The sequence below is a fragment of the Panulirus ornatus genome, chromosome 59, assembly GCF_036320965.1.
Source record: "Panulirus ornatus isolate Po-2019 chromosome 59, ASM3632096v1, whole genome shotgun sequence".
Taxonomy (NCBI): domain Eukaryota; kingdom Metazoa; phylum Arthropoda; class Malacostraca; order Decapoda; family Palinuridae; genus Panulirus; species Panulirus ornatus.
In genome coordinates, this window is record NC_092282.1 from 6,023,987 (window position 1) to 6,045,172 (window position 21,186).

General features: G+C 43.3%; 1 protein-coding gene across 2 annotated transcripts in view; it reads left to right on the forward strand.

Annotated features, from left to right (window-relative positions):
• The window catches only part of LOC139767252 (LIM/homeobox protein Lhx1-like), a 202,272-nt gene extending 181,683 nt beyond the window's left edge, over positions 1-20,589 (forward strand). The window contains exons 6-8 of one of the 2 annotated variants that reach the window (XM_071696411.1): positions 12,543-12,777; positions 14,410-14,613; positions 15,385-20,589. In XM_071696411.1, coding sequence (XP_071552512.1) covers positions 12,543-12,777; positions 14,410-14,597 — 423 coding nt within the window. In that variant the 3' untranslated portion in view covers positions 14,598-14,613; positions 15,385-20,589. The remainder of the gene's footprint in view (positions 1-12,542; positions 12,778-14,409; positions 14,614-15,384) is intronic. The other variant, XM_071696410.1, reaches the window with a different exon arrangement.
• Positions 20,590-21,186: the final 597 nt, after the last annotated feature.

Here is a 21,186-nt window from a genome sequence, read left to right on the forward strand (position 1 = left end):
CATTAAACTTATGGAGGGAGAAAATTACGAAGATGTAATTAAGTAATTCTAAAAATAGATATGTAAAGAATAATCAATAACCAGATGAAGAGATAAACAAATTGATATATATATATATATATATATATATATATATATATATATATATATATATATATATATATATATATATATATAAGACCAAATGATACAATGACTTTCAGAAATGAATACTCACCACGCTCTGCTTTGAGGGGTATTCCCAAACATTCTTTTTTAAACTTCAAGGTTTATGAGGCATTGTATGAGGGATCTTTAGTATCAATTTCATTCTCTTAGTGTTTTTTTCTTCTTCTTTCCCCCCCTCCACAAAGGTCAGCATGATCATTACTGAAAATCGAAAGAGAAAAAGAGAAAAGTATATTATTATACGCTGGCGAAATGGATGACTGTACCAAAGTTCATAGTGACACTGAGTGAGTTATCGTATGTTGAAACTAGGCTGTGAACCATCAGGGTAATCTAGATAGATGTAATTAACTGATCGACAATACAGTTTGGCGTTACCGGACTCCACCCTGCTGGTGGTGACCCCACACAAGTAAACCAGGTCAGCCTTGGGAGATCTTTTATCGAAAAGAGTACAACAGTTTTCGTCCCGGATCTTCTTGTCATTCCAAAGAAGTCCATCATTCCCCTGCTACTGAGCGTAGCGCAGCACTGAAGCTACAGAAAAATGGGCTCCTACGATTATTTAATACTGAAATGACAATAAAGCGATGATTCGGACGATACCCCATCACTGGTAGAATCTACGATAGATGTATCCAGCTAAATTTCTACGATTATCTATATCAGGCATATCTCTCAGAGGCAAAGCATACAATACTGTATAAGACAGAGCAAAATCATCGTAAGAAAACGTAATTCTATGATATACAGTGAGCAAATTTTGCAGTGAAATTACTTTCTTTATATGAATTGCCTTAACATACGACACGATACTGGAGTAAACATACACATCTCGCTATAAACATCCGTAGCTTTCGATGTATGTATATATATATACAGCTTTACGTCATTCTTACACAGCCGTCCGAGATGTATATAGTCAGCTTACTACGACAAACAGACAGACAAGCTTATAATAAGCGAGTACAGGAAATCTTTTCTCTTTTTTTTGTTACGTTAGCCACACATAACAAATAGTTACAATAAACATTTGAGGATGTAAATTTCGGGGAGGGGGGGGGATGGGTATTTGCTGATAGACCCTGGCGTGACTGGACGAGACAAAGAAACAGTGATCTGTCTATCTATCTGTCTGTCTATCTATCTTCTATCTGTCTATCAGATCTTCTTCTTCTTCTTTTCTTCTTCTTCTTCTTCTTCTTCTTCTTCTTCTTCTTCTTCTTCTTCTTCTTCTTTCTTCTTCTTCTTCTTCTTCTTCTTCTTCTTCTTCTTCTTCTTCTTCTTTTTCATGTTATTGTTGTTGAGAGAGAGAGAGAGAGAGAGAGAGAGAGAGAGAGAGAGAGAGAGAGAGAGAGAGAGAGAGAGAGAGAATAAAAATACCCCCCCGACACAATCATTCGAATCTCGTTCGTATGCGTGGGTTTACGGACAGTTTTATTGCCCTCTTGTACAACTTGTTTTAATGCATTCGGACAGGAACCATTTATTTACGGGGGAACTGCGCCGTCAGCAACCCCCACTGCGCAGGTGGAAGCGGTGCGCAGTCTGGTGCAGGGGAATAGGTGATGCCTATTGCGAGTGCGTATTCAGCTCCTCTGCCGCAATAAGGCGTGCGCAACGTTCTTTTGACGCGTTGAACGCAAGACGCATCGCTAGCTACAACTGCTCCGTCTTCTGTCCGTCAACTGGGCGTCGCCATGTTTCCAGAACGTCGTGTTGTGGACGGATTAGAAAGAAGAAACCTTAGCCTCTGGGTTTTGATTGCTTCTAAGTGTCTGATTGGCCGTGTTTGCATGCTTGTAGGAGAAATTGTTCCCCAACCCTCCACCATCACACCACCACAAGCCTTCGATATGAAACCACAGTCAGCAGAGTTGTAGTTCATTCCATGTATGGTCCAGCTCATGGTCGCGTTGAGTCACGACTGCATGATCAGAGATGGACTCCAATCAGTAGCAGGGAAAGGTCAGACTCCTTTCCAGTCAGTAGTTCTTCAACGAGGTTTTTCATCCTCTTCGTCACATATCCATCAGCGCCACTGTGAATATGTGACTGCATTGGTCATTTTCCTCGTCAAATATGAACCTCACTATACATTAATGGTCGGTCATCAATACTAAACAAAATATCCATCTTCTGAAATGACATATTTTCTTTCTTTTTTTTTCCATTCTAGTCGTACCAAAAAAAAAAAAAAAGGAAGGGGAAGGGGGGAGAGAGTGTCTTTATGACATTAGCTTCGCGTCATTTTTGACATGGGCTGGTGTAATCCAGAACTTGCTTGTGTGTGAGTTAGTCTCTATATCTTATTACAAGCAATTTGTGTCACTTGGCCATTCTAACACTAATGATTACATAGTGCTGACTGCGGTGTATATGACACGTGTCATGCGAAGCTAATAACTCTGTACGCCACTTGCTTTACCGGTCTCTGGTGTTCGTGACACTAAATATGACACAGTGTAATTGGAAAAAATACAATATGACACCGAATCTTTATATACAGTGACACTGTGCATGTAGTACAGACTGCCTGTGTCTGTACTACTGGCATATTATCCCACTGTCTACCACACGTATATATATCTCACTGTCTACCATACGTATATACATATATATATATACAAATCATAAGGCATAAATTCATATGTGACTTAGCCTCACGGTGTGTAATGCCGTTCATATCTTTCTATGTCACTATAGCATTAGGCTGTGGCTATGTTGTTTTTCACGTCTAGAGCTCGTTAATCAAATAGTTCTCCATAATAACCATCTATTATTCACTCACCTCTCAAGTTCACATATTGTGTAAAATATATCTTTTTACTCTGATAGATATTCTATTCTTATCTATTTTTTCCCAAGTGGGTCCGTATTCCTATTTTTCATATCTGTTTCTCGGCAGCACCGAAAAGTGATTGAATCCTTTGTCTTCTTCTTCTTCTTCTTCTTCTTCTTCTTCTTCTTCTTCTTCTTCTTCTTCTTCTTCTTATTCTTATTCTTATTCTTTGTCTTCTTCTTATCTCACTGTTGCATCACTATGTTTCGTTTCACTGCTGAATAGTTTAAAGACATTGAGACACACCAACACCGCTGATATATGCAGATGATTCGTTTGCGCGCGAAACTAGCGCATCGACTCTCAAGCGGTTTCCCTCTATGTCTGTATTTTCCAACCTCTCACGCTTATGTACACTTTCATTATGGATTTCAAAGCATCACTCATCCCTTGAGAGTCTCCTAAGATGACATACAGAAATTCTTTGCCTCATGGAGAAATTCAGTGAGAAAGATGATATATCAGGTTCATGAAGGCATTTCTTCAACCCTGTACATAAAACCACAGTCGCTGAGTTCGCTAACATTGAGCGCTATACCTAACAGGACAGTAGTGTTCTTCTGACCATTGGAAAACACAGAGATTTACAACAGAATTCATATATACCTCTTTCCCACATGCCAGGAGGTAAAATAAGTCCATTCCCCCTCGTATAGACCTATTGGTATTTTATGGAAAGATATTACCCTTCCAGTGGATAGTCTTTTCAATTACAGTTAGTTTTAGTGATTGTTAACGATTGGTTATCTTATCCAATTGTTAACGATTGGTTATCTCATCCAATCTGATTTCTTACATCGACTCTCAGCACATCTTTCCAGTCCGTAGTATCATCAAAGTGAATTTTGGTAAGACAGACATGATCCATTGTGATTCTATCTGCATTGAGAGAACGTAAGATAGACCGTCTTCTATTGTACATCTATCTATCTCATAGAAGATGAGATAGACATTACCTATCACGCCCATACGCTTGACGGGAAGTTAATAGATAACACAATAACACCCAGCTCACCAGACAATACGAAGTGACATTACGAAGACAGTGCCGTGCATAATATTCATAAACGTTGCGTAGCGTCTCCGCCCAACTCATAAATTCCTTGTGATCAACCCGGCTTGTGATATTGACCACATAAGCCACAATATTTCACACGATGTGGATACTTTCCCCCCCCAAGTGCTGGACATTCGTCTGGTTGGCTAGGTGAGCCTCAAGCCCTTCTCCAAGAGATGGCCCGAAGGAGGGTTGTCTCCAGCGAAGCTCCGTACCTCGCCTGATGCGATCATGGGGACATGTTTGAGTAAATTGCACCATTTTCTTGTTATAATTTTAGTAGAATGATAATATCTTTTCCTACATCGGTATCTCAACATAATCTTCAGGACGTTGGATGAGTAAGAATGTTCCGTCAGTTGTGGCTGTCGTCCTCAGCTGGCGCGTTGCTTGTCGTCCTCAGCTGGTGCGTTGCTTGTCGTCCTCAGCTGGCGCGTTGCTTGTCGTCCTCAGCTGGTGCGTTGCTTGTCGTCCTCAGCTGGCGCGTTGCTTGTCGTCCTCAGCTGGCGCGTTGCTTGTCGTCCTCAGCTGGCGCGTTGCTGGTCGTCCAAGAATCTTTATCAATGATATCCTTCGACCGCCTTCGAGCCGAGTTTTTGATAAGTAGAAGGTGCGATGGTTCGATCCCTGAGTATGAGGAAGTGTCCCTTGTGTATAATATTGCGGCCTTTGGTCCACAGTCGTAAAAGGCAAGTCAAAAAAGGGCCCAAGGGACTGTAAAGGCCTTTATCCTCAAAGGCTCTTTGTCTAACACCGTCTTAATCAAGGGAACTCCTTGGACGTTGAATCATCCAAAGGAATCTTTGGGAAATTCAGATTTTGGGGATCGGAAAAAGTCTGACTGAATTAAAGTTAGGAAAGATGATGATCGCATTCCCTTTTTTATCTTTCATGTAGATAAGCGAATATATGATATGGCAAGTGTAGAAGACTGCGTGTGGGTCTGTTGCTTATATATGTATATATACATATTCTCCTATACTACCTTATATCTATCCCCACACACACACACACACACACACACACTCATCCTCTCCGAGAGTAAATTAATTCTCTTGAAAACTCTATAGATATAAAGAAACAGGCGGTGACATTAGGTTCCAAGCTTACCCGTCCCTTCGAAACTGATGTTCATCTTTTTTTTTTTTCTTCTCTTGTCATTTAATCTCCTATTGTTTAGGGATTACAGTGTCGGGCTGACGGCTTGCCGGGGGAAAAATTCACACCCTTTGTGGTTTGAAATGTGGTATCGATTTCGACGACATCAGGAACACTAAAAATCCAACAGATACACCAGGATCATCTCTCTAACCTCCAGCCACGATCCTTACACACGCACAACACTCTTTTCCTCTCTTCTTCTTCTTTCTTTCTTCCTCTCCTCTTCTTCTTCTTCTTCTTCTTCTTCTCCTTCTTCTTCTTCTTCTTCTTCTTCTTCTTCTTCTTCTTCTTCTTCTTCTTCTTCCTCAACATCCTCTTTCATTCCTTTCTGCACCTCTTCTTCGTTCTCTCCTCCATACCTCTTTACTCCTTTCTTCTACTATTTTCTCCTTTCATTCTTTCCTTAAAGCTCTTCTTGTCAACATTACCATACGCTTCACGAAGGCAGAACAGCGCACCATTTAAGACAAAGAACACCTACGGGACCTTTAACTAACCATACCACCCTTATCTAGTCAAATTACCTAAAGAAAGTCCTATCTTACCACAGGTCCTTCTATAAGACAATCATCCCTCTATCAATTACCTCCAAATCTCAATGATCTCTTTAACTTTCCTCAAGATATTCTTTAACATTCCACATCGATACGATATCCCGTTTAACACTCAGTGGAAATCTCCCATTACGACTACCTCCTCTTGCAAATCGACCATCTTATTTATACCTACCCATACCAATGTGTTGTTGTCACGCCGAGTTCTACTTTCTCTAGGCCACAGTCCATCTGACACCCTGGTTTGGTGTGCCTCTGCCCCGTCCTACCGTCTACAGGTAACCTATACACGTTTTCTGACATATATCATCCTCATGACCCATCTATACAACCCAATGGACACCTTGAACCCTAACAATTTCTTACCATTTGCCCATTTTTGATAACCATTTATAGAGTTCGATGTATAGCTAACTCCTACATTTTATCCGCTTATGATCCGTCAGTCCACTTATAGTCTTCCTAAGCTACAAAGACTTCTAACCCACCCATCACTAGGACGAGAGGACCATCAAATGCCCCTTTCCTTAACTTCGTCGCTCTACTTCGTCTTCACGCTGATCCCCCCCGCCTCCACCGCACAGGAACAGGATCCAATACCGTAAAGAAAGAGAAACAGGGACAGAGAAAAATGAATCCGTCATGGGAGCGAGGGAGAAGGAGGAGGAGGAGGAGGAGGAGGAGAAGGAAGAGGATTAGGAGGAGGAGGAGGAGGAGGTGTTGGTCAACCACAAATATTGTGATCACGGATACTTGAGTTGCCTTGGGTAAGGTTGCCCACTGAGGGTCAATGGTTAAGGTAAAGGGAAAGAGAGGTAGGGGGAGAAAGGGTAAACGAAAGAGGTATGGGTTTGGGGAAGGGGCAAAGGATAAGTAGAAGGAATAATAGTGGTGAGGGTTGATGCTAAGGCTGGCAAAAGAGGAGGAGGAGGATTTAGTTTGACGAGTGAGTCAAAGCCAAGCTATATATTACGTCTATGCAACAAAGGTATCGCAATCCGACAGTAGTAGTTCGATGCATATGGTAATTAAGCTATGATACTATGCAAATGAGAATATCCTGTAAATGGTGTTTAAGACTGTCAAGTATTTAAGAATAAGTGTCAGATATGATTCGAAGTGTGTTACCCGTGAAGCGCTGGTCTTTTTTCTTTTTTTTATCATAAATCTTTTTCCGTCATTTGGAAGGTAAAAAGTAGGGAACTCTCTATCATGCTTTCATCTGTGGTACTTTAATCATCGCATCAATCATACGTCAGACGAGTAATATCAATGATTTCAAAAAAAAAAATATCTAATTACTCTTCTAATTTGCTAAAAACATCTAAAAAAAAAATGACTAAAACTTGACATTTTAAAAAGCATCAGCGTTAAAAAATGTAGAATTAAATGCAAATGCATATCAATAAAGCATTTCTAAAAGCTATGTCTAATTTCTAAAAAAAAGATCAAATACTACTTGTGTCATTTGAATTTTGATAGAAATCATCTTCGTTTCGAAATATCCTCCTAAAAATCAGGATTACGATCATAATATTGCTCTCCTGTTTCACTGGTAACCATACAATGGCCCTCCATCACATATCGAAAGCAAATGACATACATACAAGCGAAATAGACAGACAGACAGACGAGCAGACAGACACACAGACGCTGGAACATTCAGACAGACAGAAGGACCCCCAAAAAAATAAAAGAACCTGACAGACATCTATAAACAGATCAACACACGGATATACAGACACACACACACACACACGTTGACAAACAAGCGGTGACAGAACTAGCCGACAAGTGTCGAATTACTCGTTCACAGATTACTCATATTCTAGGTCAATAGAGACTGGCCTCATCGTAGATATCTACTCCGTTGAGTAATGAGTTCTCTTGTGAACCTAACGGAGGGAAACGCAGCTGATAATGTCCCCCTGTTTACTTCGTTGTAGAAATGAAAGGATGGGACTGGAATCTTGACGTTTATATATATATATATATATATATATATATATATATATATATATATATATATATATATATATATATATATATATATATATATATATATATGTTTCACCAAATGTTCAAGAAACAGTTAGCAAATTAGGTGAAAATGGAGACATAGAGTTACATAGACACACACACACCACACAGACCCAAGGTCCAAACGAGGTGATTTGGTCTTAACACTACATGAAAAATGAGGAAAAAAAAAAAAAGACAGACTTTTCGTTACTGTGATATAGCCTTCAAGAAACCTATTTCACTATGTGGATACAAGACGGTATATGCAGTCGTTATGAATATCCTTGTGGATCCTGGGGAACTTATTCACTGTAGGGGAAGGAGGGGCTGTTCAAGTTCGAACATACGTAGCTTTTGCGTCCTCCACTTGCATTCAGCGGGACTAACATAGTGACAAAATGATGTTGATTTATCCCACTGTCTTTCCAGTGGTTGTATGGAACAGTATGTCCACTCACACTGTAATAGGACGACACTGGTATAGAATGACTAAGTGGGAAGAGAGTTCTCTCTCTCTCTCTCTCTCTCTCTCTCTCTCTCTCTCTCTCTCTCTCTCTCTCTCTTCTCAAACTCTCTCGAGCTCTCAAAACCCTTCAAAACCACACCACATCACCTCACCTCACCTCACCCCACCCCACCTCACCTCACTGCCACCAAGCAGGACGGCAAGGGACCAGCAGGCAGCCACCAGCCAGCTCTCATCGCACATTCCCAGCATCGGCCACACTCCGACACACACGCGGTCCAGTTGGAATACCTCTGTGTCCAGCAACAAGGCTTCATCCCCTGTAGCGCGGGTCGTAAAGTCGCTGTCGTCGTCCCTGCCAAAGCCGCCCCGCCTCGCCCCGCCTCGCCCCGCCCGGCCAGCAGTTGGTTCCACCAAGCCGCCCCCCCATCGCCAACCTCCGTCGCCGATACACATTCTACTTACTGTCATGATCCGATGAGATCTACGGAGTCTACTGATGATAACTCAGGGGGGGTGTGTGTGTGTGTCCCTCCCTTGTGTGTGTGTGTCCATTGTTCGTTGGCTATAGGATGGGAAGGAGAGGGGAGGATAGAAGACGAAAAAAGAGAGTAGGGGTTTTATGGAAAGGAGAGATTGGTTCTTTAGGGGGAGGGAAAGTTAAGGTTCTTGTCTGCAAATGGAGGTGCGTGGGTTTGGTATGATTCGGTTGTGTGGTTGGTCATCAAATGGTGATTTTGGAGGCTTGCGGTTGGAGATGGTGCCACTTAGTTGAAAGTAGAGGTCTTGTGTTGGAGATCATAGTTTGGAGGTTGTTGGTGATACAGACTACAGTGGAGGGTAGATATTGTGGTTGTTGGTGGTTGGAATGAGTGGAGTGAGGTAGACTTGCTCATGGTAGTTGGCGGTTGATGGAAGACAGTTGAAGGACTTAATAGAAGACTCTGGTATTCAGAAACTGATAAGTTATGAGGGAATATCTGCTGAGATGGAAGGAGGAATAGTCGTAGGTGATTTGTGAATAATAGTATTGTTCTCTGGAAAGCTCGGACGTGAGGTTAGATTACGGTATTGACCCATGAGAAAAGATTAAAGGTCAGAAAAATCCATCTCAATCTCCACCTCGTGTTAGGTCATCATATTCAGCCACTACTACAGGTCATGTCATCACACTGAGTCACCACAGTCATATCAACTAACCAGGTCACTACAATAAGACGCCACGACAGGACATCACCAACTCAAAGCCCTCACGTCAGATCAATAAGACAATTGGTAACATCAGATCACCACTTCCACTTACCACATGATCTTACCACACTAGATCACAAAGGCAGTCCTTCACACAAGGTCACCACTCTACATTTTCTACGTAACGTCACATAAACGTCACCTCGAGTTACCATATCAAGCTTCTTCTCCACCACCACATCAACACACCACAGGATCATCACATCACCAATCTGGATCAACACGTTTGGCCATCACCAACACACCACAACGAGTCTTCAAGCCAAGTCCACAACACAGTCACCACATTATTACACAAAGTAGTACCACACCAACTCACACCCTCTTCGCGATCACCACACCAAACAGAACAACCACGCCAGGATACAAGGTCAAATCACCACGAAAAATATTAGCCACACAACACGTTAAACCACACCACACCATTGTTTAGAAGGTCATCACACCAGGTCAACATTCCAGATCACTTCGCCACAGAAGATCACACCCTGTGTTCCTAGTAGCTGGCTATGAATACGTGATTACAATAATATTCAGCCAACTTACATCCTCACTCCTGATACAGTTCATACCTTTCTTCTTTCCTTCTACTAAGACCTTTCCCTCTCTCCCTTCCCCTGGGTTTATGAGGTTAGGTCCATCGCCTTCCATTCCACCGTAAGCAACACCCACACACACCCACACACCCACACACACACACACACCCCTCGACGGTAACTGGACCCTAATTCATAACACTCATCCTCAACTCTCACTCTCACTATCATCCACCCGTTGCAGTGAGCTTAACAGGTTCTCTTCGTCTTCTCTTGAGGATGCCTAACTCCCTCTCCGTCGCGTACCCTACCCTGGTCCGTAATAGCTCGAGGGTTCGTATATCTCTCTCTCCTCCTCCTCCTCCTCCTCCTCCTCCTCCTCCTCTCTCGTGGTGCACCCCTTCCCCCCCCCCCCACTCCTCTTCCACCCACGACCATAAACACCCCCCCCCTTCCTGTGACTTCCCTCCCATAATTACGTACATACAACCCCTCCTCCTTCCCTTCACTCTTCTTTTACCTCGATCCAACCTATCCCATTCCTGTCTTCATTACGGACACCTGCCTTTCCGTTCCACCAGGCACCACCACCCTCCCCTTCCACACACACACACACACACACACACACACACGCACACGCACACATACACACACACGCGCGCGCCCTTTATTCTCGTTTCTCCCCCCATCTACCACTTCGTCACCTAATTACAATATCAGACTCACAACATCTTCCTCACTTCGCCCTAGAGTTTCTCTCTCTCTCTCTCTCTCTCTCTCTCTCTCTCTCTCTCTCTCTCTCTCTCTCTCTCTCTCTCTCTCTCTCTCTCTCTCTCTCTCTCTCTCGCTACACTATCCCCAGTCATTCCCCTCCCCCTCCCCTCCCCCCCCTTCCCCCTGGTGTACCGTGACTGCCAGCAGTATTGACACGCAAATTACGTCCTTAATTATTATGTTAATGAGGTTCACACTATTTTCCTGTGATTAGGTCCCTCCGACGTGTACCCTCTCGTCACCAAGGTGGGTGGGTGGGTGGGGCGAGGGAGGAGTGATGGATTGCACCCGAGGTGTGGAAATGAGAGAGAGAGAGAGAGAGAGAGAGAGAGAGAGAGAGAGAGAGAGAGAGAGAGAGAGAGAGAGAGAGAGAGAGAGAGAGAGAGAGAGAGAGAGAGAGAGAGAAGACTTCTTCTGAGGAGAGCCTCGCGTCTCATCTCACACAAGCGGGTGACAGACAAAGGATCCAAATGACGTGGATAGTTAGCAGGGAGAATGGCTAGGTGGCTAGATGGCTAGGTAGCTAGGTAGCTTCGCCGAGAAGCGTTAGCACACAGGACAAGACTAAGTGGAGGAGAGGCTAGCAGGATGTTGTGGGGGTGTGGGACGTGGTGGACGAGTCCTTAGTACTGTAGGATATCAGAGGGACGCTCCGGGGCCTAAGGATGCGACGGGGAATGGTAAGAAAGGATAGTCGTGGTTAAAGTGCGGATCACAATGATGCTGTTGAAGAATCCTGAAGACAGTATGAGAAGATGATAGTGGTAGTGTGTGGGATAGAAGGTGATTATGGGAGAGGTCCCTTAGAACAGTATAGGAGGTTGTGTTGTCCTGGGTGAAGATCGTGTGGCTTAAACCAACCCTCAACTGAAGGGGTTCGTAAACCAACTCTGAACAGAAGGGGCTCATAAACCAGCTCTCAACTGAAGAGGCTCATAAACCAACTCTCGACTGAAGGGGTTCATAAACCAACTCTCAACTGAAGAGGCTCATAAACCAACTCTCGACTGAAGGGGTTCCTAAACCAGCGCTCAACGAAAGGGGCTCATAAACCAATTCTCAACCGAAGAGGCTCATAACCAACTCTCAACCAAAGGGCCTCATACTCAGGGATAAACAAAAGAGAGATAAAGAGGCTACAGCAAAGACTCAAACAATTTCCCTAAAATTTCAAAGGCAAACACTAAGATTCTTTCCTAGAGAATACCGTCAAGGAGAACCCGCTCACCCACAACACACAAAAAGTCGCAATTGATCTTTCCACAAAGCACTTTCCTTTGCTATGTTCGTCATCACCTTATGCGACACCACCCTCGTCCCAGGACTCAAATTGTCATGGGTGGTACTTTTCGGATTAAGAGGCTGAACTATATCTCTCAGTTCTTCGACTCACTTATGCATGATTAAACGTTGCTCTCATCGTTCTAAAACACCCTTGTTTCCATTTTCCAGAATTATGTACTTCGATATAAAACTAAGATGGTTATTTGATTCTGTTGTGCCTTCGTTCCTATCTCCCTGGAGGTTATTCCATAATATGTAGTTTTCGACCATTAATCGAATTCCATTCCCTGTGTGTGTGTGTGCTCTTCCAGTTCATTTGACTGAAGGCTTTCTTTTGTACTTCTTTTAATTCCATGTTCCAGCAGTGATTCCAGTACAATCTTGTTCCTACTCAGTCGTGATTCCAGCGCCTTCCCCAATCTTCCAGGTATGGTTCCAGAACAAGCGGAGTAAGGAGCGACGCATGAAGCAACTCTCCTCCATGGGCATGCGCGCGCACCTGTTCGGAAACCCTCGGAAGCTACGAGGGATGCGCATGTCCCCCAGCATGGAGGATGCGTTCCCTTACTACGGAGACGCCTTCGGCTACGGTCCTCAGGGCTTCCATGACTTCTTCCCAGGGCAGGGCCCGCCACCGCCCCCTGGCATGAGTTTCCCTCACGGTCAGTTGTGTGTGTGAGAGAGAGAGAGAGAGAGAGAGAGAGAGAGAGAGAGAGAGAGAGAGAGAGAGAGAGAGAGAGAGAGAGAGAGAGAGACAAGGCTATGTCCCCTGATTGAACTGATACTTCTCTTTCATGATCTCTCAGATGTTTCATTTCAGCTTCGGAGACCATCTGTAAACGCTACAGAAGGAACCATTCCTTCTGCAGATGAACAATGAGTTGAATGAAACCAGATATGAAGCTTCTGAAAGTGTATCAGAACCTAGTGGATGAATGGGTGAAAAGAAAAAGAAGTTAAAAAGCAATTAAGAGCATTTCAAGGGCAATGTTTGGAGTTCCTAAGTTCGATATGCTTTGAGCAGTGTAGAGTTTTAACCAATGCAGAATATTTTTACTGAGTTGTTGACCAAATTAGCCAAACCTATCATGACACTTTTAAGAGCTGAGGGGCGCTACCGAGCCGATCCATGATCTTGTCTGATATGACTAGCTTCCCCTTTCCATTTCCAAACAAATGACTTAAAGGAATAGGAATAAAAGCCACAATCCCAAAGGCCTCTCTTGATGATACCTGTCTGGAAGGCACCAGTAATGATCACCAGTGACAAACAGTAGTACCTGGTACCTAAGTCTTTGTACAGTCAGTGTCCATAGCATCTGCGAGTGTGGCCACATATGCTACAGATGCCCCCTGGAAGACAAGGATTCCAGGAAGGACCCCATCACTGTGACCTTCCAGTGTCTTTAAGCCATCTGTCTGGATGATAGAAAGCCATGATGGTCTCCATCGGTAGAGTCCAGTGTTTGTCTGTTTCTAAGTTTACTATATCATTGTAAATCAATGACGAGATGAGCTTAGCGTGGATGATACGATCACTCCTCCTTGCCCGTAATCAATCATAACTATCTTGAATGCTGAAAAATATTCTGCATGAAAATGGAAAAAATGTTGGTAAATGTTTTGGTTTAGTTGTTTTTTGACAATTCTTCATGCATTTCATATTCATGGATAACCCAATAAAAAGTCATTTCTTTCATTCTATGAAGTATTTTGACCCAACATCATCTCCTTATCTGTGTGACCTGTTGGGACCTAACATCAACTCCTAAACTCTATAACCCCTCACATGAGCTAACACCATCTCCTCCCCATCTCTATGACCTTACACCAACTTCTAGTCAGTATTACCTCCTACAATACCCAATAATAACTTCTTACACAGTGTGACCTTTTACACAACCCATCACCATCTTCTTACACTGAGTGACCTTTTGAAATAACCCAACACCCTCTTCTTACATATATCACCTACCATAACCCAACACAGCACCTCCTCCTTACCTTCATAACCTGGTATGACCTGACCTCCCATTCTCCCTCACCTACATCACCTGGTATGACCTGACCTCCCATTCTCCCTCACCTACATCACCTGGTATGACCTGACCTCCCATTCTCCCTCACCTACATCACCTGGTATGACCTGACCTCCCATTCTCCTCACCTATATAACCTATATAACCATATCATCATCTCCCCTTCCCTCTCACCCGTATATATATATATGTATATAACCTTTCAGGAACCTTACCTATCTAATCTAATCTTTCCTCACTCACACACACACGCAGGTCTGCCACCCTCTATGGAGCAGCCATTGCCTCCTGGAGGACCCATGAGTGACTTCCCTGGTTTAGGTGGGCTAGGGGCGCCGCCGGTGTCGGAGGGGAGCCATTTCATGACGCAGCCCCCAGACATGCTCTCCCTGTCACAGAGGTCCTCGCCCGAGGGCATGATTATGACGCATGGTGGTCAGTAGGGAAGCAAGGGGCCAGGTAGTCCCGTTACTCGTGCATGACTCTTCTACTCTCTCTACTCTCTCTCTCTCTCTACTCTCTCACTCTACTCTCTCTCTGTCTGTCTGTCTGTCTCTCTCTTTTTCTCTCTACCCCCCCTCGCTGTATCTCGGCCTCCCTTCCTCTCTATCGCCTGTACCTCGTCGCTATTTTGTACAGGGTCTTCATTAACCAGTTTGTCTGATATGATGACTGTGAATAGCACAGAAATAGCATTTGACGACCCATTAAGTCAGAGTACCTCTCAATGTATACCATTATCTGTTTCTCATTCTTATGTAATTTATCCATACAGTCAGTTTATTTGTCTCTCAATATGGTAGTTTATCCTTCATTTATCAGTTCGTCTCTTGCTTTATAATAATACCGTTATCATCTTATCTTTATTTTTGTTAGTTTCTACATGTGCTATTTATTCTCTCATTTCATCAGTTGATCTCCAACTATGACAACTTGTATCTTGCTGTACAAGGTAATCTTTCGGTGTTTCCACACTTACCACGGCGTCAGTTTACCCTTCCATTTATCATCCTATTCTTTAGTATATCCAAAATACATGTATTCAAAAGGTTTCTACATATTTTCATATATTCTATAATCTCTATATACATTAGAATTTCTAATTCCAGTGGATTAATGCAAGTCATAAATATTCTTTATCCAAATTTCTTTTTTTTTTTCGTTTTGGTTTTGTCATTGTCTCGTTCATTGTGTACCCATACCTGCCTCTCCGTTTCCCTCCCCCGCCAGGCCAGAGCGCCAACTTCGACCACCAGGTGAACGAAGGTCTGGTTTGGTGACATGAAGCTGACCTCTGATGACGTCAGAGACCGTGTGAGATTCTCGCATGTGATGTCACCGGGGGACTCACGCCACTGTTGTCTCGTTACCTGCCAGTACGGAGGGGGTCGACGCCCCACTCTCGCCAGACATCACCGCCTCCACCCAACACGCCCCAGCAACAGCAGCAGCAGCAGTGAAAGTGTGGGGGGGGACGACAGACAACCCTCCCTCCTCCTCCTCTCTCTCAAGGGCGTGGATGCTGCGGTGGTGAAAACGTTCAAAAGAAAGAAAGAAAGAAAGAAAGCGTAAGTTTTTTTCGGGGAGGAAGAGAAGAAAAAAAAAGAGAAAAGAAAAGAAACAGTTCTAGCTGAAAGGAGGTGTGGTTGGTTGGGTGCCATCGTGCGTGGAGGTGAGAGCACCCGCTCCTCTTAACTCGGTGTTAAATGAGAGAAATTTTTTGAAAGGAAAAACAGAAAACGAAAAAAAAAAAAAAAGAAAAGAGGGTCGCCCGCGCGCGCGCCCCCGAGACATGGTTTATAAGGTTGACGCGTTAATGTTCGTTCTAAATGCCAGTACAGTACTCTAGCCCAAGATCCAGCACTCTCGTGTCACTCTACCGATGATTCTGTCAACACCGACCTCACCAGTACCTCCAGCCAGGCTCTGGCCTCAAACCTCCTCCTCCTCCTCCTCCTCTGAGCCTCCGCCTCTCGAACTCGAAATGAATCCCAGTCGGACTTCGTTAAAACACGACTGTAGATGGAGCGTTTTTTTTTTTTTCCTTTTTTTTTTAAATACAACTTCCCTTCCCCTTCCACACACATACCCACAACTCACAACACACACACACACACACACACACACACACACACACACACACACACACACACACCTCCAAAAAAAAAGGGAAAAGGGAAAACTTTGTAGTACAATCGGTTGCGTGATCATTTCTTTGTGGCAGTGTCCTTCTTAGAGCGAGGAAGACACACTGCTCAGAGAGAGAGAGAAAGAGAGAGTGTGTGAGTGTGGGACAGAGTGTGTGTGTGTGTGTGTGTGTGTGTGTGTGTGTGTGTGTGTGTGTGTGTGTGTGTGTGGGCACGCCATTCGAAGAGCCCTATCGTCACCAGCTTCGTCATAAAAGTGGCAGTAAATGTTTAATGAGAGCTGGGACTTGGATGGAACTGGATGCCCCTGGAGTGGTGTTGTGTGTGTGTGTGTGTGTGTGTGTGTGTGTGTGTGTGTGTGTTTTTATGGTGGATGATGGGGGGGTGGTTAGGGAGGGAGGAGGAGTTTATAGTGTTGTGTTTTATGGTGGTGAATCTCGGCGCTGAAATGACAGAGCTGCCAATCGTATGGCTGAGAGATACGAAGGAGAGAGAAAAAAAAAAAAGGAAAACGAAAAACATATATAAATGCGAAAAAGCAATAGAAAAAGTTGATATATCTCTATGGATCAACGCATTTACTCCTGTGTGATGAAGGGGTCCATGTGTGTGCATTAGACTCGATACTAAAACACTGCTAATCCTCGAACACACCAAATAGAAACAAATTATAAAGTTCCAAAGATTCGAAGCGACTTGAACACCGCTTTCGAAAGACGACAGAAACAAAAGTGTGTCAATCAATCCCTTTTCCAGCCGCTTCCCTCCCAGATGGTTAATATCAATCCTTCTGGTATCTTACTCCTCCTCCTCCTCCTCCTCTTGGACTGAACAAGAAGATGAAGCAGTGCAGCTCAAGGAGTGGGAGGGGTTCCTCCTGGCGAGGTCGGGTCACCAGGCGTCGAAGAGGTCATGATGTGTCTGTTCTATGTTCCTATGTGTAGGTGTAGCGTGGATGGCCGCGGGAGCTACGCGCCAACATGGAAGCCTCAGTCCCCCCACTCCCAAATATGAAGCATCATGTACGATTCGATTCGGCTTCGTGTGTTTCGAAGCATATGTGCGATTCAACTCAGCTTCATGTGTTTCAAAAGTATGTTCTTGAAAAGTCTGGATAATATATATATATATATATATATATATATATATATATATATATATATATATATATATATATATATATATATATATATATATATATATGAACTAATATAAGTGATGAGGAAGCTGATGAATTATCTGTGATTTGCATTGCGATGAAGCATTTCGTTTCCGTATGTTGGAAGACGTTCTCTCTCGGCCAACCATTTCCGGTGAAAACTGCTTCGGTTTTCACTCTTCCTCTCCCTCAAATACCCTTAGAGAAGTTATTTTGGTATCCTTCACCCATTCTCCTCCTTCACCTCTTTCTTCTCCTCTTCCTCTTCTTCTTCTTCTTCTTCTTTCTCCTCCTCCTCCTCCTCCTCCTCACACACACACCCCCCCACAAGTCCACTTTTGTACCCTCCTCTCCCCACGAAAAGAAGATGTCAGGCAGTCAGTACGCCCCACGAGAGATGTGAAGCCAGAGAGCTGATCCTCAGTGTTTTGAATGGAAATCCTTTTAAAATGAATCATGTTACGCATTAGAATGGACATCTAAGCTGTGTTCCTGTTTAAGCTTGAAGCCCGAGAGAAGACTAAATCAAACTACATCCCTCTATCTCAGTTACGCTTTAGCTGAAAAATGAGGTAATTATCATTATTATCATTTATTTATTTTTGGGAAAACTTGGGATTAATCGGTATCAAAGTATTTCTAATCTAAGGCTCCAAGCTCGAACTTCATTTTAAATGCCCACGTGTAACTAGACGTACAATCTTAAGTTCCCATCCTTACATAAGATCACCTTTAGAATCCCCCAACACCTCCATCTGACTCTGCAGGTGTCGTCAGCGAACCTGCGCGACACACACAGTGTTCCTTCACCCTTCAGCGAATACCACAACAAACCACAACGTCAAGGGGAATGAAAAAAAGTGGAGGAAAATCGATCTTTTTTTTGGGCAGTTATGAAATTCTCTACGAGGTCCTCTTATAAGTTTATATGACTACCATGAGTTTACGAAGAGGTTGCTTAAAACCATGTTATGAACAGTGTCTAAATTGTGCATTATTACCAGGTTATGATATCAAGATAATATCTACAAGGATTATCCATATGATCATTCTTGTATATACGATAGGGAAAGAAGTGCTGTCGCCGTTTCCTACGATGGTATAGGGGGGTAGGGGGTCACCACCTTCTCATGGCGTTGAACTGTCTTTGCTAAGAATAAGAGATTGTTCAAGGGATACGAAGTCAATAATATCTTTAGGTAGATATTTTTGATGTTTACGTCTTACGGTTTTACATTATAATATATTTTTTTCTGTGTTTAACGTCAACTGAGTTTATAAGTACAATACACACACACACACACACACACACACACATATATATATATATATATATATATATATATATATATATATATATATATATATATATAATGCCAGTAATGTGAGCTACATCAAGATAGGCCAAGGTCAGTAGATGTGTTCTGATAGAGACAATGCTGACCAATAACATGGGATCAAAGGCAGACACAATACCAAACCACCTCGTCCACATTGTCTAATTTGCTCTAAGAGAGAGTGGACGGCGGGTTGGTTCCTCACATGGAAGTATTGTCTCCCCCACTCACCTCTCTTTTCACGTGCTGTCAGCTCATATATCTATCAGGTATTTTAGCGAAGCAACGATTTGTTAATTTAGAAGGTTTATCGTTCGTCAGTCAGCAACGTGAACTTGACGTCCATATTTTCGTACGGTTGCATCGTGACCTGATATGTTCATTCATATCGAGAGGTCAGGCTAATATCACCTGATCCTATGATTTATCTCTTTACGAATCTTTCGCTGCCCTTGATTCTCAAATTGATCTTCAAATCTTATTATATCTTGATATTCAAACGAATCTTGTGTAATTTTGCCCTATATGGTGACAATATAGTGCATTTCATTACCTATAGGCCAGTTTCATTTCTAATTGGGTAATTACGTCTCTTCCATACCTAGTTTCCTCCACACTGGGTAATATCTACGCCGTTCTTGTGCTTAATACCCTCTGTTAGACAGGTGTCTGTGCAGCTTCACTGTATCGAACCCCCGTTGAAACGCGGTTCGGTGTTTCGCTCCAGCTTCGTCATTCTAAGAAGGTCACTTGGCCATGTGTCTTAAATGTTGCTTGTGACTTGGCTGTGGAGATATGATCCCCCCCTTAATGTCACTAGTAGATGCTTGGTCCAAGTGAGAGGAACGCCTTTTCAAGCGAGTTTTATACATATATGTATATATACACACACATACATAAATACATACATGCACACTCGTTTATATATACATATACAAAAAAGATTAGGTATATGTAACAATTGCTCACCACGTGATAAACTGTTCCACGGCAATATCTTTGATAAATTTCTTTGCTAAAATGATATAATAAAAGTTTCACATAAAGACTATAGAGAAAACTCTCTTTCTTCATCACATCTAGTTCATGGTAGACATAATCTATACACCGTTCACATAAGCATTTAATCATTTTACCCCATATGATCATACCTTTCCCTCTAATCAGCTAATCAGAGAAGTCTCCTCACCTCCACATTCTCGATACACATCCCTGATCGCTGCAGGTGAGGACCACGCGAAGAAGGATTTCACTCCATGACATTATACTCATACCTTAAACCTTCACTCTCAAGAGAAGATGCTCGTAATGGTCAGCTTCAGAGAACCTTCAAGTGCACACACACACACACACAAGACCCGGTCCTACATCCCGACTGGATCCGACGATCTCCTCCCCCTTGGTCATATCTAGTGACCTTCCGATAGAGAGGGAGTGTGGGTAGGTAGGTAGATGTGAGTGAGTGTGAGTGAGTGTGAATGTGTGTGTGTGTTGTGTGTGTGTGTGTGTGTGTGTGTGTGTGTGTGTGTGTTCAAGGCCTTACTTCCCTCTCCCCCCCTCACACCACCTTAAGTAGTCCTTTCGTTATACCGTTAAGTTAACATGTAGATGACCAAGAGTTGCAGATCCTCTTCATAACTTCTAATATCCAAAAGTCCAGACCACATAGCTGCATGTACCATGATTCCTTCACGGGCCATTGGGCTATACATGCACAAATGGTACACACACACACACACACACACACACACACACACACACACACACACACACACACACACACACACACACACACACACACACACGTATGCATATATATATATACATATATCTATGAGACCTATATGCTGAACGAAGCGTTTGGGCAATCAGTAGAGAAGATACCTTCCCTATAGCTTTGGGCAGAGGTTGGTAGAGATGTTTTGGCCAGACGCTGTGGGAGAGATGTCAAGCGGAGGAGGAGATGATGCTAGCGAGATGGCAGACTGACGCTCTGTGGTGAGGAGGGCAAAAACACCACCGCCCAGGGCGGGAGCAAAACAGCAGCATTGGTCGTCCACACCGGGGGTTGGGTGTTCGATCGGGGTGCTCGAGAACCGTACAAATCCAATGGATCTGATCCTCATTCGTTCTCCATCTAGTTAGTTCCCACTTCGTAGTACCCAGAAAGACATTTGACACCCCTCCCTCCTCCCTCGTTCTCAATCGTTCGATGGACTTATAACGAAGATGATTTACAAGGATGTCTTACCCAGGTAGGAGCGTGTGAAATGTACTGTCACGAACAGGCGGGTATTACGATAGCAATGACATATGTTGTAACACGTACTTTTTCCCCACGTTTGCGACGTAGCGCCAGGAATATACGACAAAAGAAAAAGGCCTCATT